Source organism: Falco punctatus (genome assembly GCF_963210335.1).
Source record: "Falco punctatus genome assembly, chromosome: 3".
NCBI lineage: Eukaryota > Metazoa > Chordata > Aves > Falconiformes > Falconidae > Falco > Falco punctatus.
Window position 1 is genome coordinate 110,129,592 of NC_137582.1, and position 19,659 is coordinate 110,149,250.

At 50.7% G+C, this 19,659-nt stretch overlaps 2 protein-coding genes across 8 annotated transcripts; both read left to right on the forward strand.

Annotated features, from left to right (window-relative positions):
* Nucleotides 1-204: 204 nt before the first annotated feature.
* SZRD1 (SUZ RNA binding domain containing 1) lies at nucleotides 205-14,515 on the forward strand. Of its 7 annotated transcripts, none has more exons than XM_080379536.1 (5): nucleotides 205-354; nucleotides 10,365-10,414; nucleotides 10,663-10,740; nucleotides 11,427-11,681; nucleotides 12,280-14,515. In XM_080379536.1, the coding sequence occupies exons 1-5, from the start codon at nucleotides 304-306 to the stop codon at nucleotides 12,380-12,382; spliced, it is 537 nt and encodes a 178-aa protein (XP_080235662.1). In that variant the 5' UTR covers nucleotides 205-303; the 3' UTR covers nucleotides 12,383-14,515. The 7 variants fall into 7 exon arrangements, with proteins under 7 accessions (XP_080235662.1, XP_080235666.1, XP_080235665.1 ...); XM_080379534.1 differs by lacking the exon at nucleotides 205-354 and adding an exon at nucleotides 5,035-5,257; XM_080379535.1 differs by lacking the exon at nucleotides 205-354 and adding an exon at nucleotides 5,035-5,257 and having other exon boundaries at nucleotides 11,430-11,681.
* A 796-nt stretch (nucleotides 14,516-15,311) lies between these two features.
* NECAP2 (NECAP endocytosis associated 2) lies at nucleotides 15,312-19,620 on the forward strand. Its single transcript, XM_080379533.1, has 8 exons — nucleotides 15,312-15,469; nucleotides 16,137-16,237; nucleotides 16,342-16,446; nucleotides 16,921-17,002; nucleotides 17,544-17,652; nucleotides 18,031-18,205; nucleotides 18,356-18,440; nucleotides 18,809-19,620. The coding sequence occupies exons 1-8, from the start codon at nucleotides 15,363-15,365 to the stop codon at nucleotides 18,855-18,857; spliced, it is 813 nt and encodes a 270-aa protein (XP_080235659.1). The 5' UTR covers nucleotides 15,312-15,362; the 3' UTR covers nucleotides 18,858-19,620.
* Nucleotides 19,621-19,659: the final 39 nt, after the last annotated feature.

The following is a 19,659-nucleotide window of genomic DNA, read 5'->3' on the forward strand; positions in this document are numbered from 1 at the left end:
CTCAGTTAAGGCAAAACACCCCAAAATCTCCGAGCTGTTCGAGCGTTTTGCTCAGCGTGGGCGTTCAAGCGCCACGCACACGCGTGTGCCCGTACCCCGTCCCCGCCCTCGGTCCTCCCGGCCGCCAGGGGGCGCGGGTGCACCGCCCTCCCCGCCCTGCCGCACGTGGTGGCGCGCGGCCGCCCGCCGCGCGTGCGCTGTGCCCGCCCCTGCCCCGCGGGGCGCAGGCGCGCGGCCCGGTAGGCGGTGGCGGCGCATGCGCGAGGCGCGGGCTGGCGGCGGCGGCGGCGGAGGGGAATTAAAATGGAAGATGAGGAGGTCGCCGAGAGCTGGGAGGAGGCGGCCGACAGCGGGGTGAGGGCGGCTGCTCGGGGCGGTGCGGGCGGGTGGGAGGTAGCGGGGGGAGAGGGGGAGGCGGCGCGGCGGCGCTGGAGGAGGCGCTGGGGCGCGGAGGGCACGCAGTGCCTGCTAGGCCTCTTAAAGTGACCGCGGCTTCGCTCGCCGCGGGGGGCTGCAGCCCGGCCCCAGCCCCTCCCTCTCGCCTCTTCTTCATCCCCCGGTGCCGGGGCTGCCGCAGGGATACGCTCCCTGCCCGTCCTTCTGCCGCCGGTTTACATTTGGTTGCCAGACCCACCTCTCTCTCTGCCCGGCCTTGTGGGGCAGCGGGCAGGGCGGCAGCGGCTGGTCGGTGCGGGTCGCAGCCGAGCCCGGAATAAAGCTCCTGCTGCCGAGGAGCGTGTTGTGGGTGCTGGGAGGATGGCGGGTAGCTTGCTCCCTCTTCAGAGGGGCTCCCACAGAACGTGCCTCCCTAGCATCACGTTAACCCTCGCAGGGCCTGGGGGGAGGGGCGGGTGGGCTGTGTCTCACGGGGTGTTCTGGCAGAGCTGGGGGTTCACATCAAAAGCCCTGTCTCCCCCTCGCTCGAGGTGAACGTGCTGTTTGGTTAGGACAAAACGTGGAGAGTCATAGTGGGGCCTAGTGCAGCTTCCAGTGTTGCAGTTGAAGTTCTCGTCTGCTTTTAATAGGCAGCTCAATAGCCAAAGTTTTCATCACGTGTCTCATGCTGAGAGACTCCAAAGCACTTGTGTGTGCGCTATGCTTGTAAAATAAAATTATTATTTTAGCAGGAGTGTGGGCGGGTGATCTGCGGGGTATTCACAGCAGTGCGACGAGAGAAAGGAAACCATCTCTGCCAGGCAGACTCCTGTTTTAATAAGTTCAGTGGGCTCGTTAACGATCAGAGGGCAGAAGGACTTCACAACAATGACTTGGTGAGAAGACTGAATTTGATTCTGGTCAGGAGATTGGGTTACAGCTGGCCAGAAAAAGGGTAGCAAAATAGAGCCTGTAACTCAATGCCCTTGCCAAGCGGTGTGAGAGATGCCAGCGGCAGGCAGGCAGCGTAAGCAAAGCACTCGCCCTCTCCTCTTGCCAATGCTGTGAGACTGCAGTCATAGGAAGCCTCGTGCTGGGCGGTGGGGTTAATTCCGGCACTTGTTAAATCATTCCATGAAGGGACATAGCTTGTGTTGCGGGAGCTGATGATAGCTGTAGCCTTGAGTAATGGTTTAAAATTGTAGGGGTGCTCAAATCCCAGCCACTGGTTGTCTTTCTTCTTTGTCCTTTCAGCTTGTACCTTTTAGGTGTTCTGCTAAAGCCCTTAGAAGGGGTAATCTGTTGCCTGTCCTTTCTCACATCCTTTTCCAGTACAAACTGCTGGGAATTTGTGTTCGTAAACTCTGTGGTGCTTGTGCTGCTGAGCAGAGAGATTTCTTGAGGAGCTGCTGCAATGCTTGCAACTGCTTTTGCAGTTGTTGGGGTTTTGGATGCAGTTGAAGCAACAAGAAAAGCAAGCTGTCTGCGGCAGGAGCTCTTCTTACGTAAGATAAGAGACAGGAGATGCCTTTTGGCATCTGTCATCGTTTAGAAAGGTCATTTTCAAACCCTGCCTGGCAGGAAGGAGACCTGCTGCTGCTGGTGGTGGCTGCAGGAAGCAAAATAAGTGGGATGGAGCAGGGGAGAGCCCAACCTCCTCTTGTCTTCAGTTTTTCATGGTCCAAACGGATGCTGGTGCAGTTGGAGACTGTAGGCTGTCCGTGCTGCTACAGAAATCAAAGCTACTAGAGGTAGGCAGGTTGAGAAAAGAGGAACAGAAGGCAGGAAGAGGCACTGCTGCAGAGCAGTCACCGTGAGTGACTTGTTTGTTGGCAGTTGAAAGAGATTGCAGGTGCACCTGCTGCTCTCTGCGCCCAAAACCCCGCTGCAGTCTTTGGGCAGGGGAGCCTGGGAACTGCCTGGGTGAAGCGGATCTTCTATTGACGGTGCAAGAGGAAAAATGATGTACGGGAAAGGCATATAAGTTGGCCTGGTCCTGTCATCACAGGGTGTTGGGTTTTTTTTTGTCTTAAGGAATTTACTTTATCATCTTTTGACTTTTATTTGGTGTGAATCCGAGGCAGAACAAGACAGAACACAATGTAAGGGCTCAAGATGTGACAGTCATTGTCAGTGCTCAAGAGAAATATGCAATAAAACAAAGAGACGCCAAGGAGCAGCTTTAAACACATATTCTTCTCCTAACCTGATTTGCTATTTATTCATTTTATCAACTGCATATAGTATTATTTAGACCCTCCAGCAGCACATCTCTGAGGAACAGTAGACATGTAGCAGGAGTTCCATGGTGGGCTTCGGGGATTCATGGCCTGCTTCTCGGCGTGTAATTTTTTAATGTTCCACCCAGGTGGTATTCCTTAGGACAGAAAGTACATCAGATTTTTAGTGCTGGTCTTTTTTTGTGTGTGTAGTTTTGGTGTTAGGCTGCAAGCTTTTACTTGAGGCCTTAAAGAAGGTGGCTCTCAGCAAGAGGCAGTTCCAGGCTGAGCGGAGATGCTGTGGCCTCCTAGTTACAATTTACCTCGTTTATCTCTTGCCCATCTGCCTTCCAAAACAGGCATCGCTCCAATCTCATAGGCTGAGGGAACCCCCCCTGAAAACCTGACACAGATCTACTTTGGTTTGGTCCATCAAGTAGCTGTAAAACTGATCCTCAGGTTTTGGGTGTCCCCCCCCCCCCCCCCCAGTCTTTAACATGGCTTCTGTTTGTCTTTTAGTCTTCTGTGTCATCAGAATTACCCAGTGCTTGCCTGAAAAAGGAGCAGCTCCCTGGTTATGTGCCACCCTGCTGAATCACCACAGGCCAAGCAGATTCCCTCTACTCCAGCAGCTTCACTGATCCCAGGGGTCCTGCAGGCACAGGGGTGTTAATGCTGGTGCAGCAGAATTTGGTGAGGCCTCTAGATCACTGTTAGATCTAAGAGGTCTTCAAAATGTCAGTGAAATGGGGAGGTTTTGCTTGTTGTCGAGTTACGGATGGAAAACCAGCGTGTGAAGCATGAATGAGTTGTCCGAGTTACGAATAAGGGTTGAAGCGCCAGGCTTCAAAGACCCAGTTTGGGTTAGTAAACACTAATATGACTTAATGCCTGGCTTGTTTTTCTTTTGCGTGGCCTAGCTGGCTTTAGGGAAGAGGGAGATCGCAAATGAGAGGTCTGTTTGTGACACCTGAGTCCATTTACCTGGTTAAACTAATAATTAAATGTCAAGTGGGAAGCTGGGCTCCAAAACTGGAGTGGAAGCCCCATGTCCAAGGTTGCAGGTAATCCTCAGCCTGGAATTGGCACTCTTCAGCTGGATTGATTGCTTATTCCTCCACTCACTAGTATTTGAGTATATCAGGGTCTTCTTAACTCATAACTTACTTAAAGTCAGAATCTGTGCAGATAAAATATTAGTCTGGCAACCCCAAAAAGCTTACCAAAAAATAAAAAATTATCTTGTGTATCTTTTTTTTTTTCCACTTCAGTTTGCTGAGGGACAGTTTGCAGGGCAGTTAGCTCCCAGCTGCTGCCTACAACCTCCCTGGCAGTACTTAAAACTGCCACAGTCCAGAGTCTAGGTCCCTTGGTGAGACTGTGCCTTGCTTCACTGATTGCGACCAGAGAGAGAGACAGCCCCCCGGATCATCTGATTACGGGCTGCTTGGGGAGGATGTGAGCAGCCAAATGTGTGTGACTGAACTTTGTCCTTTGTGTGTGGGGATGGGGATTGCCAGCTGCTTGGGTCGTGGCACTTGGTGGGGACCATTCACCAGAGGTTTGCAAAGAAACCTCATTTCTGTTGGCTTTAAATTGGTCTGTGTGAGTGGCAGAGGGCTGCCCGTGAATTTCACCCTCCAGCAAAGGCAGCGCATTCCCTGGTTATAAAGGTTTTGGCTAGCGTTGCTTTGAGTTGCTAAATATGATCGAAGTACAGAGAAGTCAAAAGGGAAATATTTTGGAGTGTAATACTGTGACCTCCGGTCTGCCAACTACTTGTGTGATCAGAGGACAAATTAACAGGGTTTTGGTGTGCAGCAACTGTACCCTGGAGGAAACCTGGGAGGATAACCACTGATTTTTGATGTCATGGCTGTGAGGATGGGTTTTGGCTTCACGGACCAAAATGATTTTTGTAAAACTTCTGCTGAATATTTGCTTTAAGTGTTTGTCGTTGGTCAAAAAAATCTTGAATCTGGCAAAGATTTTGTTCCTGCTGCTCAGCATTGCTTAGGTGGAGGCAGTTTGTTTGGTAAGAAGGGTGGTGTTTGTAGGTTGGGAATGAACAGGTACCTTAATACCGTGAAGTGAGTATTGGGTTTGGGATATCGCAGCAAATCCTGTGTGGCCCTGCCTGGGTCACTCGAGCGGTCACTGTTTCATACCTGCTGTCACAGACCTTGAGCAGCTGGGTGGGCTGATTGACCCTGGGCAGGGACCTGGCTGCAGAAGATAAAGGTGATCCTCTGGATTAAGAGATGTTCCGATGCCTTTGTGGAAAAGCATGCAGAGGGCTTTTGCTAGGGTTTAGCCGCTGGTTGTCTTTTTTTTTTTTTTCTAGGTTGATAAGGGATGTAAATATATTCCCGATCTGGATCTCTGAGGAGCATCTGTGCGACATGCCCACCCCAGGAGGTGCAAAGGGTAGGGAGGGAGAAGGAACTGCAGCCCTCTCAAAAGCTTTCCCGTGGCCCAGAACACGTCCATGCTGGGAATACCGTGTGGTGCCTGCCAGGCTTGTTCCCAAAAATACTCTCATGTCTTGTTTCCCAATATCCTAGCTGCCGAGAAGCATTATCTACCTATGGAGGATGTAAATGCCAGCACAGCTTAAAAGCATCTGTGGCTTCCTTGGGTACAGTCCACTGCCAGGATCTGAAGTAAGCAGAGTAACTTGGAGAATTAATTAATGAAGCAGTCTGATTCCCAATAGCCTCAGGAATTGGAATGTTTCAGTAATTAATAGAAGATTAATTTATCTTCAGAGGAAAGAAATAGGTAGCTAATGAGAAGTGAGCTTGAAGGTACCTTAGAATTATCTAGTTCTGCTCTTACTTGGCTGTGTTTTCGATGAAGTAGTGAGTCTGATATCTGCAGCTGGAAGTTGTTGGGTACCCATTAACAGCTTTGGTAACCTCAGATGTTAAAACCGTTTTTTTTTTTTTTTTTCCTAAAGAAGAGAACATTAACCAGGCCTTGAAGTTTATCTCCTGTCCTTTAGAAAATGCCAGAGTATCTGATGGTGCTTTTAATAAAAGCAGATGAGGCTTTGTTTTTAGTGTTGATGTGGGAGGATGCAACTCTAGCCTAAATCCCCCCCTTTCTGGGTCTGATCTTCCACATTATTTCGATGAGTAAGGGTAGAAGGTTGTGTTTGGGAGTAAACTCCAGTAAATACATCAAAGAACGTGGTTAATGGTTTTCTAGAGCTGCATATTTGAAATGTTATCAAATATCTAAGGGAGCACAGCTTCCTTTATCAGTGACTATCCTGTGCTCTGGCAGGAGGGCCTGTAGGTATCTCTGCTCAATTTCTGCAAAGTAACCTAATTTTGGAGGAAAGGGGGAGATACCCTCCGAGAGTGAGGGGTTTATATGAAGCCCAAGCCTTTGCCTTCCTTCTAACATTCAGTTGTGGTTACTCACTAAACTTGAAATAAAAAATAGCCAGCAGTTATCTTGTTCCTTTCCCCTGTATCAGCAGAGCTTGGAGCTGCTGTTGTTTAGTCTATTTAGAGAGGCTTTGCTGGCAATGATGGGAAGGATAATTCTTTATACGTGTCTGACGCAGTACAGTTATTCCCACAAAGTTCTTTAGACAACAGCTAGGGCTGACTCTGGCCTCTCTCTGCTTTGCAGCACGCTGGAGAACTGGGTTTACTTGGGAATGTGCCTAGACCCCATGTGAAACCGTGATCTGTAGGAGCCAGCCTCTGCAGGGGCATCTCTTCCTTAAGGGCACATTTCTGGAGTGGGGGGGGGGGGGGGGGGGAGTATCCACCGTCAGCTCGCCAGTAACATCGCAAAAGCATCAGCTATATTGGTGGGGTTCTTATTTAGGATGACAGACCATAGGAGTGTCAGATCCAAGCAGCAGGTTTGTGTCTTGGTGTCTAACTGCTTTCCAAGAGGCATTTTATTGATCCTTTCATGCATTGCTGTTTTTCTCAGGGTGAAAGGGCAGGAAGGATGGCTATGATGGGGCTGGAGTTTAGTTTCCATTACGTCCTCATCTACAAATGCGGCTTAAATGTCAAAGAACAGTGTCTTCTTCATGCTGTTTGTCTGGGTCCTTTTTAGTATCTAGACATAATAGCACTAAAAATAGTTTGTTGAGATTCTTTACTACTCTTTGGGGAGGGTGTTTTGAACAGGGATGTAAAGGAGACTTAGATTTTGATTATATAAATAAGTTTGTTTGGGAAATGAAAGCTAGGGAGAGCCTCCTAAGAAGATTAATAACTGCGGTTTGTATGGTGCGACCTGCCCGGCTACTGGGGACGTGCAGTGTGATGTCCTTGAATGCCAAGTCTAATTGCCTCTCCTGTGAGCTCGTGCCTTTGGGTTGTTGTAGTGCTCCTGGCACTTGCCCTGTAAGTCAGGTCCTAATTTTATCTCGTTACCCGCACAGCTCGGTGACAATGTGGCATAGCAGTGGAAGGGGAATGGCATCAGCAGACGAACAGATCTGTGCAGAGCTACGGCCGGGATTTGATTTTATTAAGAATTAAGCCATAGTGAGGTGTTTGTGCTTCTCAAGCTTGTAAATTCGTGCAGCGTGATTCCCACCACGAACTGCTAACTGTGTTAGGCTGCTAACATCTTGAGGTGGTTTTGCAGGGCGTTTAAGGGCTGCCCATTCGATCTGGCAATGCTATCCTTGTTCAAACGCTTCCATACCTACAATTCCAAACACAGTAGTATCGAACACTGAGTTTGCAGTGCTGTTGACTTCTGCTGAGAAAAGACAGCTGAAAAGCTGAAAAGAAAACACAACAACTTCTAACGCATCAGGAGGTGTGTGTGAGGTGGGGAGCTGCTTTTTTTACACTAGCTGTCTGCTTTGAACACGAAGGAAGACTTTTTCTACCCAAGAGTTCAGTGCATGTCTGGAGGCAGCTGGAATCCCCTCAGCAGCGCTGGGGATTACGAGGATCATGTAAGACGTTTGGATGGGGTGAGAGTGATATGTGTGTATTTGGTGGGGATGATTGTTTTATATTATTCTGCCAGGATTTCTACGTGTGGAAGGAAGCCTCTTGTTTTGCAGAGTACATAGTGGTTCTAACAGTCGCTGGTGTTAGAACTTGGAGGATATTTTAGCTGCCCTGTTACTTTGCTCCTTGGTGAGGAGCTCCCCAGGCTCAGAGCAACTGTTGAGCCTGCGTGCGGTGGCTTGTGAACCAAGGCTGTGCACGTTCACTTAGTGAGGACTGGCAGTTACAGAGGGATGAGAGACCAAAGTACCAAATATTTTGCAAGAAATGGTCTGTACGGGTGTAGGAAGGAGTGCAACTGAGACTCTAAAGGGCTCGTCTGGGGAGGGGTGTTGTGATGGCAGGTTTTGAAGGATTCCTTGGAATAAGTTTGCATGTGTTAAGCAAATGGAAGAACTATGGATTTTTTTCTGGTAAGGGAAGCTGCAGGTTCTGTTGTCAGAGGATGCAGTCAGAGGAAGTCTGGCGTGTGTGAGGGCGTCAAGAGCTGTCCAGCAGCGCTCGGAGACAGTGTGACAGTCTTGTTAATCAGCGTGTTTTTCAGATGCTGAGGTCAAACTGACGCTTTCCAATTACAGGATCTCATAGTCCTAGGTATGGACTGTGACTTTAGCCCCAGGACTGACCTGCAAAGCCACCAGGAATGTAGAAACGTGTTTCTTTTGTCAAAGCCATCTCTCCTCTGCCAGGGTGGAGAGAGGTGAGATGAGAACGGGGCTTTCCTTGTGGCTGCCACGTGGCTTGTCATACTTTTGTGCCCCACGGTCCTCACTGTGGGCCGTCGAGCTTGTCTGCCCTAGTTGAGTGGTTCAGCGCTGCGGTTCTGACTCACAGCTGGCTTCGTAGTCACCACACAGCGCCGAACGCCAAGTTAAATGAGTTGAGACGCTCTTGAGCATGCTTTCCCCACCCTCCACCCTGTCCTCCTGTCATCCCTCTCCCCCATGCACTGAAGTACTTAATAAGGGATATTTAAGGAAGCTTCCTTCCCATCTACCACTTCCAAGAGGCCTCGAGGAGGTGCGGTTAACTATTTCAGTTTGAAAAAGTGTTTTAAAGACTCTTCTATAGCAGGATATAACCTCTTGAGGCGTAGTGCAAGCAGATGAGCTAACCCCTTCCCCTTAACCTGACTTTCATTGTTTGCTGCCGGCCGCTCTACATCTCCGTCCTTGCCGGGATATCCGTTTCCCAGCTGCCAGTTCCCGGCTGAACATTCCTCTGCCTTTGTGGGTAGGAGGCAGCTGATGCACATTTTTCTCTGTCTTCCAGAGCAGCATTGGGATGGGATTTTCCTCCCAGTCCTCTTGAAGAGGAAGGAAGGCGCAGGTGTGTTTGCCCTCGATGGGAGGCTCTAGCTGTGACCTGGTCTTCAGCTCAGTGCCATGTGAAGCCCTTGGCTGCTTTTGTTCTTACAAATCACCCGTCACCTCCCATTACAGAGCTTGGTAGGAAATTCAACCTCCCACCCACCTTTTGTCATCAAAAATACAGTTTGTAACTGTTCCCTTCTAGATGGAGCCTACCATGGGCTGTTGGCCTGTGTAGCTGCATGACCAAGAGCAAACACCATGGTTTGGCATCTTGTAGCGACTTGCGTTCATTCCCTGCTTATTGGGGCATTGGAGAATTACTGTGCAAACCAGTTTCTTCACTGGGCTGTGCCTGCTGCGGTTTTTGACGGCAGGGTAGGCCTCACTGGCAGCGAGCTTTTAGCATAGTTAAGCAAACTGTCCTGAAAAGTAGAGCAGCTGTGTTCTGCCAGAAGATTGGAATTTCCTTCAGTATTGCCAGTTATCGGCTGGCGAAACTAGGACACTGTCAGGTAGGGGTTTTTTCCTCTTCGTTGATGATTAAATAAAACACTGCTGTTTCGGAGGCTCTTTTAATAGCATCAGCAGTTGTGAGAATCTAAAGATGTCAGCGAGGTTGGGGAAGGTTATCTAAAGCAAGACTGGGCCTGAAAGCTGGCTTTATTTTTCTGTTTAGCAAGATTTCTCTGCATAATTGCTCCGATTGCAAAACATAACACCTTTGCTAAGGTAGATGCAAGCTTTGGTCAGAAGTTGACATGCTTTAAAGCCACGCTCTGTTGGCATTCAGGGGTGATTAATACATCTTTCTGCTGATTGATGACTCTGCAGCTATGTTGCAAAGGGAAGGAGAAGCGCAATAAGGCTCTGCTCTGGCGAGTCCTTGGGTGCATGTCGGGCAGGGCAGGGACTTTTTTTGAAGGAGGGTGATTGCAGCAAGCAGCAGGAATGCAGACCTGCCGGCTAGTCCTCCAAATGGCTGCAGGCTTCGGGGCTGAGCTGCCCTGCTGAAACCAAGCATGTAGTCTGATGCGGATTGCCCTGCCTGGCTGCTGGTGCTGTTTCTCTGCCTGAGAGGTTTGGCACCAGTTCCTGCTCAGATCTGGGGATACCTTGCTGTGTATTCCTGTGAATTTTTACCCTTAACAGAGCTTTTTTGCCAGCCGAAGTCCTTAAAATGAAAGATGAGTGCCTCTCAGCTGCCCTCTCACCTTGACATGCAGAATTCACAGCCTGCTGTAGGTGTATTAATGGCTGCAATAGAATATATGTAGTGGCTTTGTTTTTCTCTGCCTCTTGATTTGCAAGTCATCCTCTGATGAAGGCACACACTCTCTCTGCCTCCTTTATAGTATTGCTGTATGGAAGAGTGAAATTAAATGTGTGCGCAGACAGGCTCGAACTCCAGTCTCCAAGACAAGCCTTCAGGTTTTTATTTTTATCTCCTTCCTTTCTAGGAAATAGACAGACGGTTGGAAAAGAAGCTGAAGATCACGCAGAAGGAAAGGTAACGATGCTGCACGGGTCGGTTTAAAAAAAAAAAAACAAACCAACACAAAAAACCTTATTTCCTGAGATGCCCTTGGACATTTGAAGGCCTGGGGAGTGGGGACAGTGGGGAAACAGCTTCAAACTGAGCCAGGGAGCACTGGGTTAGAGTTGAGAAATAGGGAATCTCTGTAATCATGCCACTAGATGGCCCTTTCGATCCATAGCAGGCTAGCAGAAAGCTTCTTGAGAGTGATTTTATTTCAGAGCCGGGTCTCCCAGACTGGATGTAGCTACAGCTATGGGGAAGCCATTTAAGAAAAAGACACTCAAAGGAAGAAATGGGTGAGTCAGGTAATCCCAACTCGTGGCCCTGAATTGGCTTGCCGTGTCTTGCATCAATAAGACTCTTTTCCTGCTTACTTTGGGTTGGGGCCGGGGTGTGTTTGTTGCCATCTTCTAGCAGAAATATTTCTAATCACTTCTGACAAGTCTTTTTCTTGTTGGCTTTACCCCCCCCTTTGATTCTTAGTAGGCCACTTAGAGTCATGGTATTACTTCTCTGGGAATTCTGCACAGAGAAGGGACCATAAAAAAAATTCAAATAGTGAAGGTGGGGGCCAAGGCTGGCTTGGAGGAGTGAAATGGCAGGGTTGGAGCCAAAGGCCAAGTATCCTGGCAAGAGGAGCCCTAAAAATACCTGCAGGGAATGTAATCAAGGTGCTTATAGCCATATCTTTGAGTAGAAGCACTAAAACTTTTGTCCAGTGTCTGCTTCCCTTTCCTTTGGTTGAGTTTAAAGATGTTGAATGCAGCAGGGATTGATTTTTTCCTTCCCTTATTGAGCTGATCTCCTGCAAACCTGCCTGCAGCTCTAGTTTAGGGTTATAAATATAACAAGGTCTTTAATTATTACAGGCTGCCTCTTAATCACAGGAATGACATCTGACTGGGAGGAATTCACACGCAGAGTGAAAAACATGCTTGCTGTAGAAAACAAGTACCAACCAAATGTTTTTCTTTTAAAACAGTAGAAAGTCAAAATCTCCTCCTAAAGTGCCGATCGTGATTCAGGACGACAGCCTTCCTGCAGGTCCTCCCCCGCAGATCCGCATCTTGAAGAGGCCGACGACCAACGGTGTGCTTAGCAATCCCAACTCTGCCAGCAGGCCAGCCTTCCCCGTGAAATCATTGGCACAGAGGGAGGCAGAGTACGCGGAAGCCAGGAAACGAATATTGGGCAGCGCGAGCCCCGAAGAAGAGCAGGAGAAACCCATTCTAGACAGGTGAGAGCAGCCTTTTGCGCCATGGCAGCTTTGCCTGTGCTCCTCGCAAACTCCCTCCTATCAGAAGGAGTGGGGTGAGCTCCTTGAAGGGTAAAGTGAGGCCAGCAGGGAGAAAGGAGTGCTTTGTTAGCAAGCAGGGCATCTTAAATCTCAAATATGTGGGAGCTGAGGGAAGTGCAAGTGCCTGCTAAGGCCGTAAAGGTTATCTTAGACCTTTGGATGAGTATGCTGTGGTATACAGAGGAGTGCAGACAACCAGAGTTATCCTGGCAGGACGTACCCTCATCTTTTCTGAGGTTTTGGACTTAAGGGAGCTGCCACGTGCGGCTGGGAGAGTTGGGCATAAGCACTCTTAATGTGCATTATTTGAAGGCACCATGTTCACCCTTTTATTTGCAGCATGGGTCTTGGCCACTCTTCGGAAGGAAATGAAGGGCTGGTTTGATTTTTGGTGGTGGTCCCTGTCCCAGGGAGCAACATGTGATGCTTGTCCCATGGCAGTGACTTCCCACCGAGGCAGGGGCGGGGGTATTTGTTGAAGGCGTACAGCGTTACGCAGCCACGTTGCCTCCGTCTCTGATCTCCTTTCTCCTTGCAGGCCGACAAGGATCTCCCAGCCGGAAGACTCCAGACAGCCCAATAATGTGATCAGGCAGCCGCTGGGTCCCGATGGCTCACAAGGCTTCAAACAACGCAGATAAACGCGGGCGAGAGATGCTGCTGCGGAAGGCAGGGTCCGCCGCCACGGGTCGCACTGCCGTGGCGGACAAACGGACTTGAGCAAAGGGAACTACCTGGTTTATTTGCACTGTGATCCCCTTTGCTCTGCCCACTGTGACCTTCAACCCCACGCACTGTGACCTCCCCTCTCCACCCACTGTGACTGGCAAACCCAGAAGGGCTGTCCCCAAGTCTCTGCAAATGGGAAGGGGGACAGTGAGGGGGGGTATCAAGGACTCGGACGGGTGCAGGGAGTTGTGTGTGTGCCACTTGGGTTGAAGCCAGCGCCAGCAATAATGTTTGTTGTACTCATAACCTGGCATTTAAGGAAAAAAAAAAAGTATGGGAAGCTCCCCAGACACGCATGTTGTCCTCATCACTTAAAGAGCAAGTTCTTTTTCAAAGGATCTGTTTTATTTTTCTTTTCTGTTTTGTTTTCTGTATATCAGATCAACGGAGTGCATGGGAAGGATTTTAACCATTTGTTTTAATTGAGAGAGGTAGTTAAGTGTTCGAAAAGGAGTTTCAATGAATTTCTGCGACTTTAATGGCTCGGGTTTGGCAAGCTCTTGCTTCTTGTTCTCTTATTTCTACTGCCATCAGCACGTGAAAGTGGACTCCGGGATACCCGGTCTTTCAGATTGCCTTGGGAGCTGGCGGAGTCTGACGACCTAGTTTACGTCTTGCACCTGTTAAAGCTTGGCTAGTATTTTCTGCTGGCTTTGAAGAAAAGCTTAAAATACATCGGTTTTGTTTTTTTTTTTTTGTTCTTTTTGTATTTGGGGAGAAGGGAATGTAGACCGATCCCATGAAAATGCCTGCTGCCCAGCCATTTTTTGCAGCAGAGAGAGCCAGGTGGTGAAGAATTAGGGCTCTGTCGCGAGGAGGAGAATAGCCAGCGCCCTCCAGTCCGTGAAACAAGTAGGTGGCGAGGATCTGTGCTCCATATGGCCTGCGTTCGTCGAGTGGCTGGTGCTACAGTGGCCAGCGGGATGTCCCGAGGGTCCGAAGCAGAGTGGCGTGGTGGAGCGAAGGCTCCCATTGATCTCTCAGTCACGGTACAAGCTGCGTTTGCCTCCCGAAATTGCAGACATCAGGAAGGAAGACGGCATTGGTTAAAGTTCGGATGATTTCTCCGTCTTCCTGGCGGCAGCTGGCTCCCTGCGAGGCTTCAGGGAAGGGACTTTCCTCCTCCGGCTCCCAGGAAGAGGACAGGGAGGCTGGTGCTCCACAAGAACGCTGATGTTTCCCCCTGGATGAAGCTGACCTACCTTAATATCACTTAAAATTGAGGGATTAGATGAACACTAAATGCTCTTCTTGGAGGGGACGGTACCTAGAAAACCATTTCTGGTTCTCGGCGGATTATTCTGTACAGGTGCAGCCTTCCCTGCCGCTTTGTGCTCAGTAGGTTCAAGGGTAAATGAGCAAATCTTGATGTCTTCTACACAAAGGGAAGCGACCGTAGAAAAAGACATGTGTGGAAATACAGCTTAAAAAAAATATACCGGTAAAATAAAACTACCTGTGTATAAAAAGAATCCGCTAGAGCATTAATTAGCTGATTAAAGCACCGAAGATGGTGGTGAGGTGGGGGCAAGCAGACGTCCCCCAGGCATCCCCGACTGCCGGTGCTTTATTTTTTTTTTGGGGGGTGGGGTGTGTGTGTCCCATATTTATCCCCCCCCTGCAGGCTGGTGTGGGATGAGTCCCCGAAGGGGAGTGGGAGGGGAGAAGGACGTCAGCAATAAGTGTAGTCACCGCGCCTTTCCTTAATTATTACTAAAAATAGCTTTTAATAGCCAAAACACCCCCAAATCCACCTGATTCCTGGTGTAGCTGGCCAGTGATAAAGTTGCCGCCTCCTCTGGCACCAGAATCTCTGTCTCCGGCACTGAAATCTCCTCCGGCACCAAAATCTCCCGGCTCCTCCATCCCGGTGACCAGGATACGTCCCGCCCGCGGGCAGGGCTTGGCGGCGTTCCTGCGGGAAGCCACTTCATCCCGGGAAGGTGGAGGATAAGCACGGTACTGCGTGTTTTCACCCCAAAACGTGCGCCGAAAAGAAAACGTTTTATAAATTGTATTTTAAATAAATGTCTTTAAACTTTTAACGACTTTTTTTTTTTTTCTTCTTTTCTGTCTTTTATCCCCGTCTCTCATAGGGGCTGCTGCAAGAGGGATGTTTCAGTAGCAGCTTAAGCTCCCAGCGTGAGTAGATGCTTAAAAATTCATCAGGAAGGTAAAATCTGGGAGCATTTGGCTGTAATCGGCCACTCCTAACCCAAAAAGGGGAATTTTTACCCCATTTTTAGAATTGCTGGGGAGATGTGGTCCGAGGAGAGGGGGAAGGGGCAGTGCCTGAGGGGAAGATGTGGCTTCCAGACCCAGGTGTGAGCTGTGCTTGTGCTGCCTGTCACCATGGAGGATAAAATAAGTTATTTTTATTTATTTATTTTGTTGGGATGTGCTGGCCTCCCAGCTTGGGCATTGTGCTAAAGAACTGCTGGAGGAGGTGGGCAGAGGCCATCGGGGTGTCTCCAGCCAAGGTGAGAAGGGGTTGGAGTGCACTGGCAGCTGCCGCAGGCCCTCACCCCCTTTTAATTCTTAATTTTTAATATTTTTTTTTTAATGGGAATTCATGGAAAAAAAGATGTTTGGTGCCGCAGTTGTTCAGCAGGGAGGAAAGGTACTGCAGCAGCATGCCCGGCTGGCAGCGCGACCTGACGGGGCCGGACTGGGGGCTGGCCGCAGCTGGGCGCCGTGCGGCCGCGTAGTGGTTCCCAGTCGCAGCAGCTCAGTGGGACCAGTTCCCCTCCGCCTCCCTGCAGCGGCGCCTCCCGGCCGCCAGGGGGCGCCCCGCTCGCAGCCGCCCCGCCCGGGGAAAGGGGCGGGGCCAGGGGGCGGGGCCGCACCATCGGGGCGGTGGGCCAGAGAGGGGGCGGGCGGAGTTCCGCCGCGATGGCGGCCATGGCAGCGGAGCCGGAGGACTACGAGGCGGTGCTGTGCGTGAAGCCGGCGGTTCACGTCTACCGGGTGCCACCGCGGACCTCTAACCGCGGCTACAGGTGGGGGCTGCGCCTCTCCGGGGGGCCCTTCCCGCTGTGGGGGGCTGCTGCCCTCCCTCGGCCTATACGAGGCGGCTGCCCCCTCCCTCCCGTGGGGTGTCTGCGCCTCCTGTCAGGGGGTGCGCGGGGTTTGCTGCCTCGATGAGGGGGGTCCCCTCTCCATAAGGTGCGTGGGACCTGCCCCTCGCTGTGGGGCGGCGAGCCCTGCACCTCATAAAGCATCTCTGCCCCCCAGCCAGGGATCTGTGCCCCCCCCCGTGTTTTGGGGCTCCTCTCCCGTCAGTCCTCAGATTTGCTGACGTGCCAGGCTGTAGCTAACGCAGCTCAGCACCTCTGAGAAACCGCTTTGGAGCTGGAGATCCTGCAGAAAGGGAAGCGAAACCTCTTGTGCAATTGGTGCCTGGTCCCCGCTGGGACCTGACGCCTGGTTTTGCAGGGGGCCAGCTGTTTTGGGGGTGAAACGAGAGATGTCGTGATAAACCTGCCTCCTTCTGCAGTGGGCAGGGGTGCAAGAGGGCTCCTGCTTGCTCTGCTTTGGTACTGTTAACAAGGAGGGTCCAGCAGACAACCTCTGCGATGCATTGTAGAGGCATTACAATAGGTTGTTGGTGGTGTCTGGGCTGTGAGAGGCAGCTCAGACAGCTGTTGCTGTTTCCTCTTTCTCCAGAGCTGCAGAGTGGCAGCTGGACCAGCCGGCATGGAGCGGCAGGCTGCGGATCACAGCCAAGGGCAAGACTGCGTTCATTAAGCTGGAGGACAAGACCTCGGGTAAGGAGGAGGGAAGGCGATGGCTTCGTACCTCTTTGTTTGGATGAAGACGGCGTAGAGGTGCTGTGCCCTGGTGTTAACCTGCTCCTGTTTCTCTTTTTCAGGTGAGCTTTTTGCTCAAGCACCGGTGGAACAGTTCCCTGGCATTGCTGTGGAGAGCGTGACAGACTCCAGCAGATACTTTGTCATCCGGATTGAAGATGGCAATGGTGTGTCGTGAGACATGGGGCATGGGTTTGGGGAAGGCCTCAGGAAAGTCTTCAGTGCCCTTGCTGCTCTTATTTATGAAGGATTCTAGCTCTCAAAGGCTAAATGTTCCCTGCCTATGATGGCAAAGGGATGAATTATTTTGCTCCTGCACGCTGGCTGCGCTCTGTCCTTCACCAGGAATAAAACCAGTTTAATTTCATTGCTCAGCGTTAGTGTGAAGACACCTCTGTACACAGGATCATCGCTGTGATGTCAGCTTCTGCTTTGACTTGCTTGTATTAATTTAAAAGCTGCTTTTACTAAGCCTATATGTGCAACCAACAGACTAAAACTGTTTCTAGTCCCATATCTCAGTCTCTGGAGTCCCAGCTCCAGTTGAAGGAGGCAGCAGGCATGAGGCTGTGCGGGGTGGTATGTCCCATCCCTCCTCCTCCTCTGCTTTGCGATCCCAGCCCTTACTCTTCCTTCCCCAGGCCGCCGTGCTTTTATTGGAGTTGGCTTTGTCGACCGAGGGGATGCTTTTGATTTCAACGTGGCTCTGCAAGACCATTTTAAGTGAGTTCGTGCCTCTCCCTGTGTCCTCTCAGCTTGATTTGTTTTTTTCATTTGCAGATGTCCACCAGAAATGGTGGGGGAGAGGAAGCGGTGAGCTCCTGTCATGCTTGAGCCAGCAAGCGTGGTGTAAAGAGGGGGAAATGCCTGTTTCTCTGTGCAGCCTTTTTGCAGGCAGCTCTCCCTCTCTCAGATATTTCCCAGTCTATTAGCAGGGTCACAGACTAGGCTTCCCAGTCCAAAATCGGGCAGATTCCCAAATTCCTTTTCTCCTGTGCCACCAGTAAGGGACTGCTCGTGAGGAACTGGGGTGCTGCTCCAGCTCCTGGCAGGCAGTGGGGTTTTAGGGCAGGGTGGGCTGTGCCTCTGGTTCCCTTGGTGCTGCCTGTAGCACGTTGCTCCGGCAGGCAAGGTCTCTCAGATCACATCCAGCACTTTTAAAGAGCTGCTGCCAGGCAGAGGGGATGATCTTGGGCAGGATTTGTCGCAGAGAGCCTCAGGCTGGTCATTGATGTGTCCTTTTCTGCTTATTTACTTCCTGCAGATGGGTGAGGCAGCAGAGCGAGCTGGCCAGGCAGGCCGAGAACCCTGAGCAGGGACCAAAACTGGATCTGGGCTTTAAGGAGGGGCAAACCATCAAACTCAACATTGCGGTGAGGGGCTTTTCCAGCTCGGTCCATTCCTGGCCTTTCCCTTGGGTGGCACAAGAGGAAGCAGTGGCTTCTTCCCAAAATCCCCATGTAGAAGGAAGCCTTTCATCATAACATGCATGCAGTGATTTGCAGAGGGGTTGTATTACAGTTCCCAGTTACTGAGCTGTGTCTCTGGGTTCGTGGTGGGGATTTGCAGGTAAAAACATCCTTAGTGTGACCCCTTTTGCTGCACCAGCAGTGGGACATCACAGCACAGCAGTGGGGTTTTTTTTTCCCAGATTAAAGCAATCTGGATTTGCGTGACCCGTGGCTGGGAGGAATCATGCTCTGGCTCTGGATTTAAATGTGATATCACTCCCATTTCCTTCTTTCTTTCAGAACATGAAGAAAAAAGAAGGAGCAACAGGGAACACCCGACCACGTCCCGTGGGGCCTGGGGGCCTGAGCTTGCTCCCACCACCTCCTGGAGGAAAATCTGCTCCAGTTTTTCCTTCTGGAGAGCAGCCATCTTCACTCCCCAAGCCCACCCAGCTCCCGGGCACCCCCATCACAGGTCCGTGCTCATACAGCGACGACTGTAAAGCTCTTTAGACTCTGTTTTATCCATCCAAGTTGGAAAAACAGTGTGGGGAATCTGGGAATAAGTGGGAAATAACTCCTGGTGTTTGTTTTCTCTCTTGCTGATTTTCCTGGCTGTTGACAGACTCCCTCTTGTCCTGGCCGCAGCCTGCTGCTGCTCCCTCTGCCGTTGCTGGAGACGTCTGGGGAGACTTTGCCAAAGCTTCAGGGTGAGGCCATGTGGGGTTTGTGGGTGACGTGGGTGATCCAAGTCCTACTTGTTTTGCTGAAAGACCCCCACTGGGTTGGGGCTGCGGCTCCATCCAAACCCCCGTTTGGGATTTAAAAGCGGTGCTGATGGCACACGTTGCAAATTCCCCGAGTTCGGTGCAGGTCTGTGGGCGCTGCCTTCCTCATCCTCCCAGCACCAGCACCATGCCCCGTCTTCCCCCGCTGCTCGGGGCCGCTCTGTGCAGCAGGAGAGTTTTGGGGCGACCCTGGAGGACCCCCTGGCAGCTGTCCAGCTCCCTCCCTGCGTGCTGCAGTCCCTTTCAGTGTCTAAAACCATTTCCCCCCCCCCCTTTTTCTCTCCTTCCAGGTCAGCTTCTAACCAAACTCAGGCGAACGCAGGCTGGGTTCAGTTCTGACCCCAGCCCATTGTCTGCTCTTCCCCGCGCGGGTGCTGGGATCACTGTGATTCCTTCAGGACCAAAGCAGGGGCTTCAGGACACCCCGCTCCTGCCCTTAAATCCCACCCGGCATCGAAATGCTGAAATAAGTGCCAGAGAGTAAAATGACCCGTGCCTTAAAACACTCCACACCAGTGCCCTCTGCCTTGGGGGCATTTTATTTTCTACCTGGATCACAGGAAACTTTTGAGGCATCTCCTTTTGCAAAAAAACCCAACGCCATCAGCTTCATTGCCTCGCCTTAATAACGAGAGGGCGAGCGTGCACTTAGAGCAGGAGGACTCTTGCTTGCAGCACTGCCCCAATTAAGGTAATTTTCACTAAAGGTTTAAGCAACAGAGCCTTCTCTGCTTTCTCCTCGCATATTTGGGCTGGATAGATCCTTCCCTCAGCGGGGAGCATCCTCCTGGAGACATCCTGCCTGGAAAATCCAGATGAACACCTTGCCGAGATGCTGAATGTCACCCCAGGTTTTTTCTGAGCGCTTAACTCTGCGATGCGGGAGGCGGGGAGCCGGACCGCTGTGTTTCGATGCTGAAATTCCTAATTTCTTGCTCTGGGAAGTTTTTTTTTTCTCCTCTATTTTGAAGATGGATACTTCTTTCTGTGGACATTTTATTAAGCGATAACATGCAGTTACGGACAGAACAGAGTCGGTCTCTTTGACAGAGCTGGGGTTGAGATTCCTCTTTAAACAAATAAATATTTTCTTACCTATTTATATGAAGGCCTTTCAGTGTACAAAGTCCTGCTTATTTTT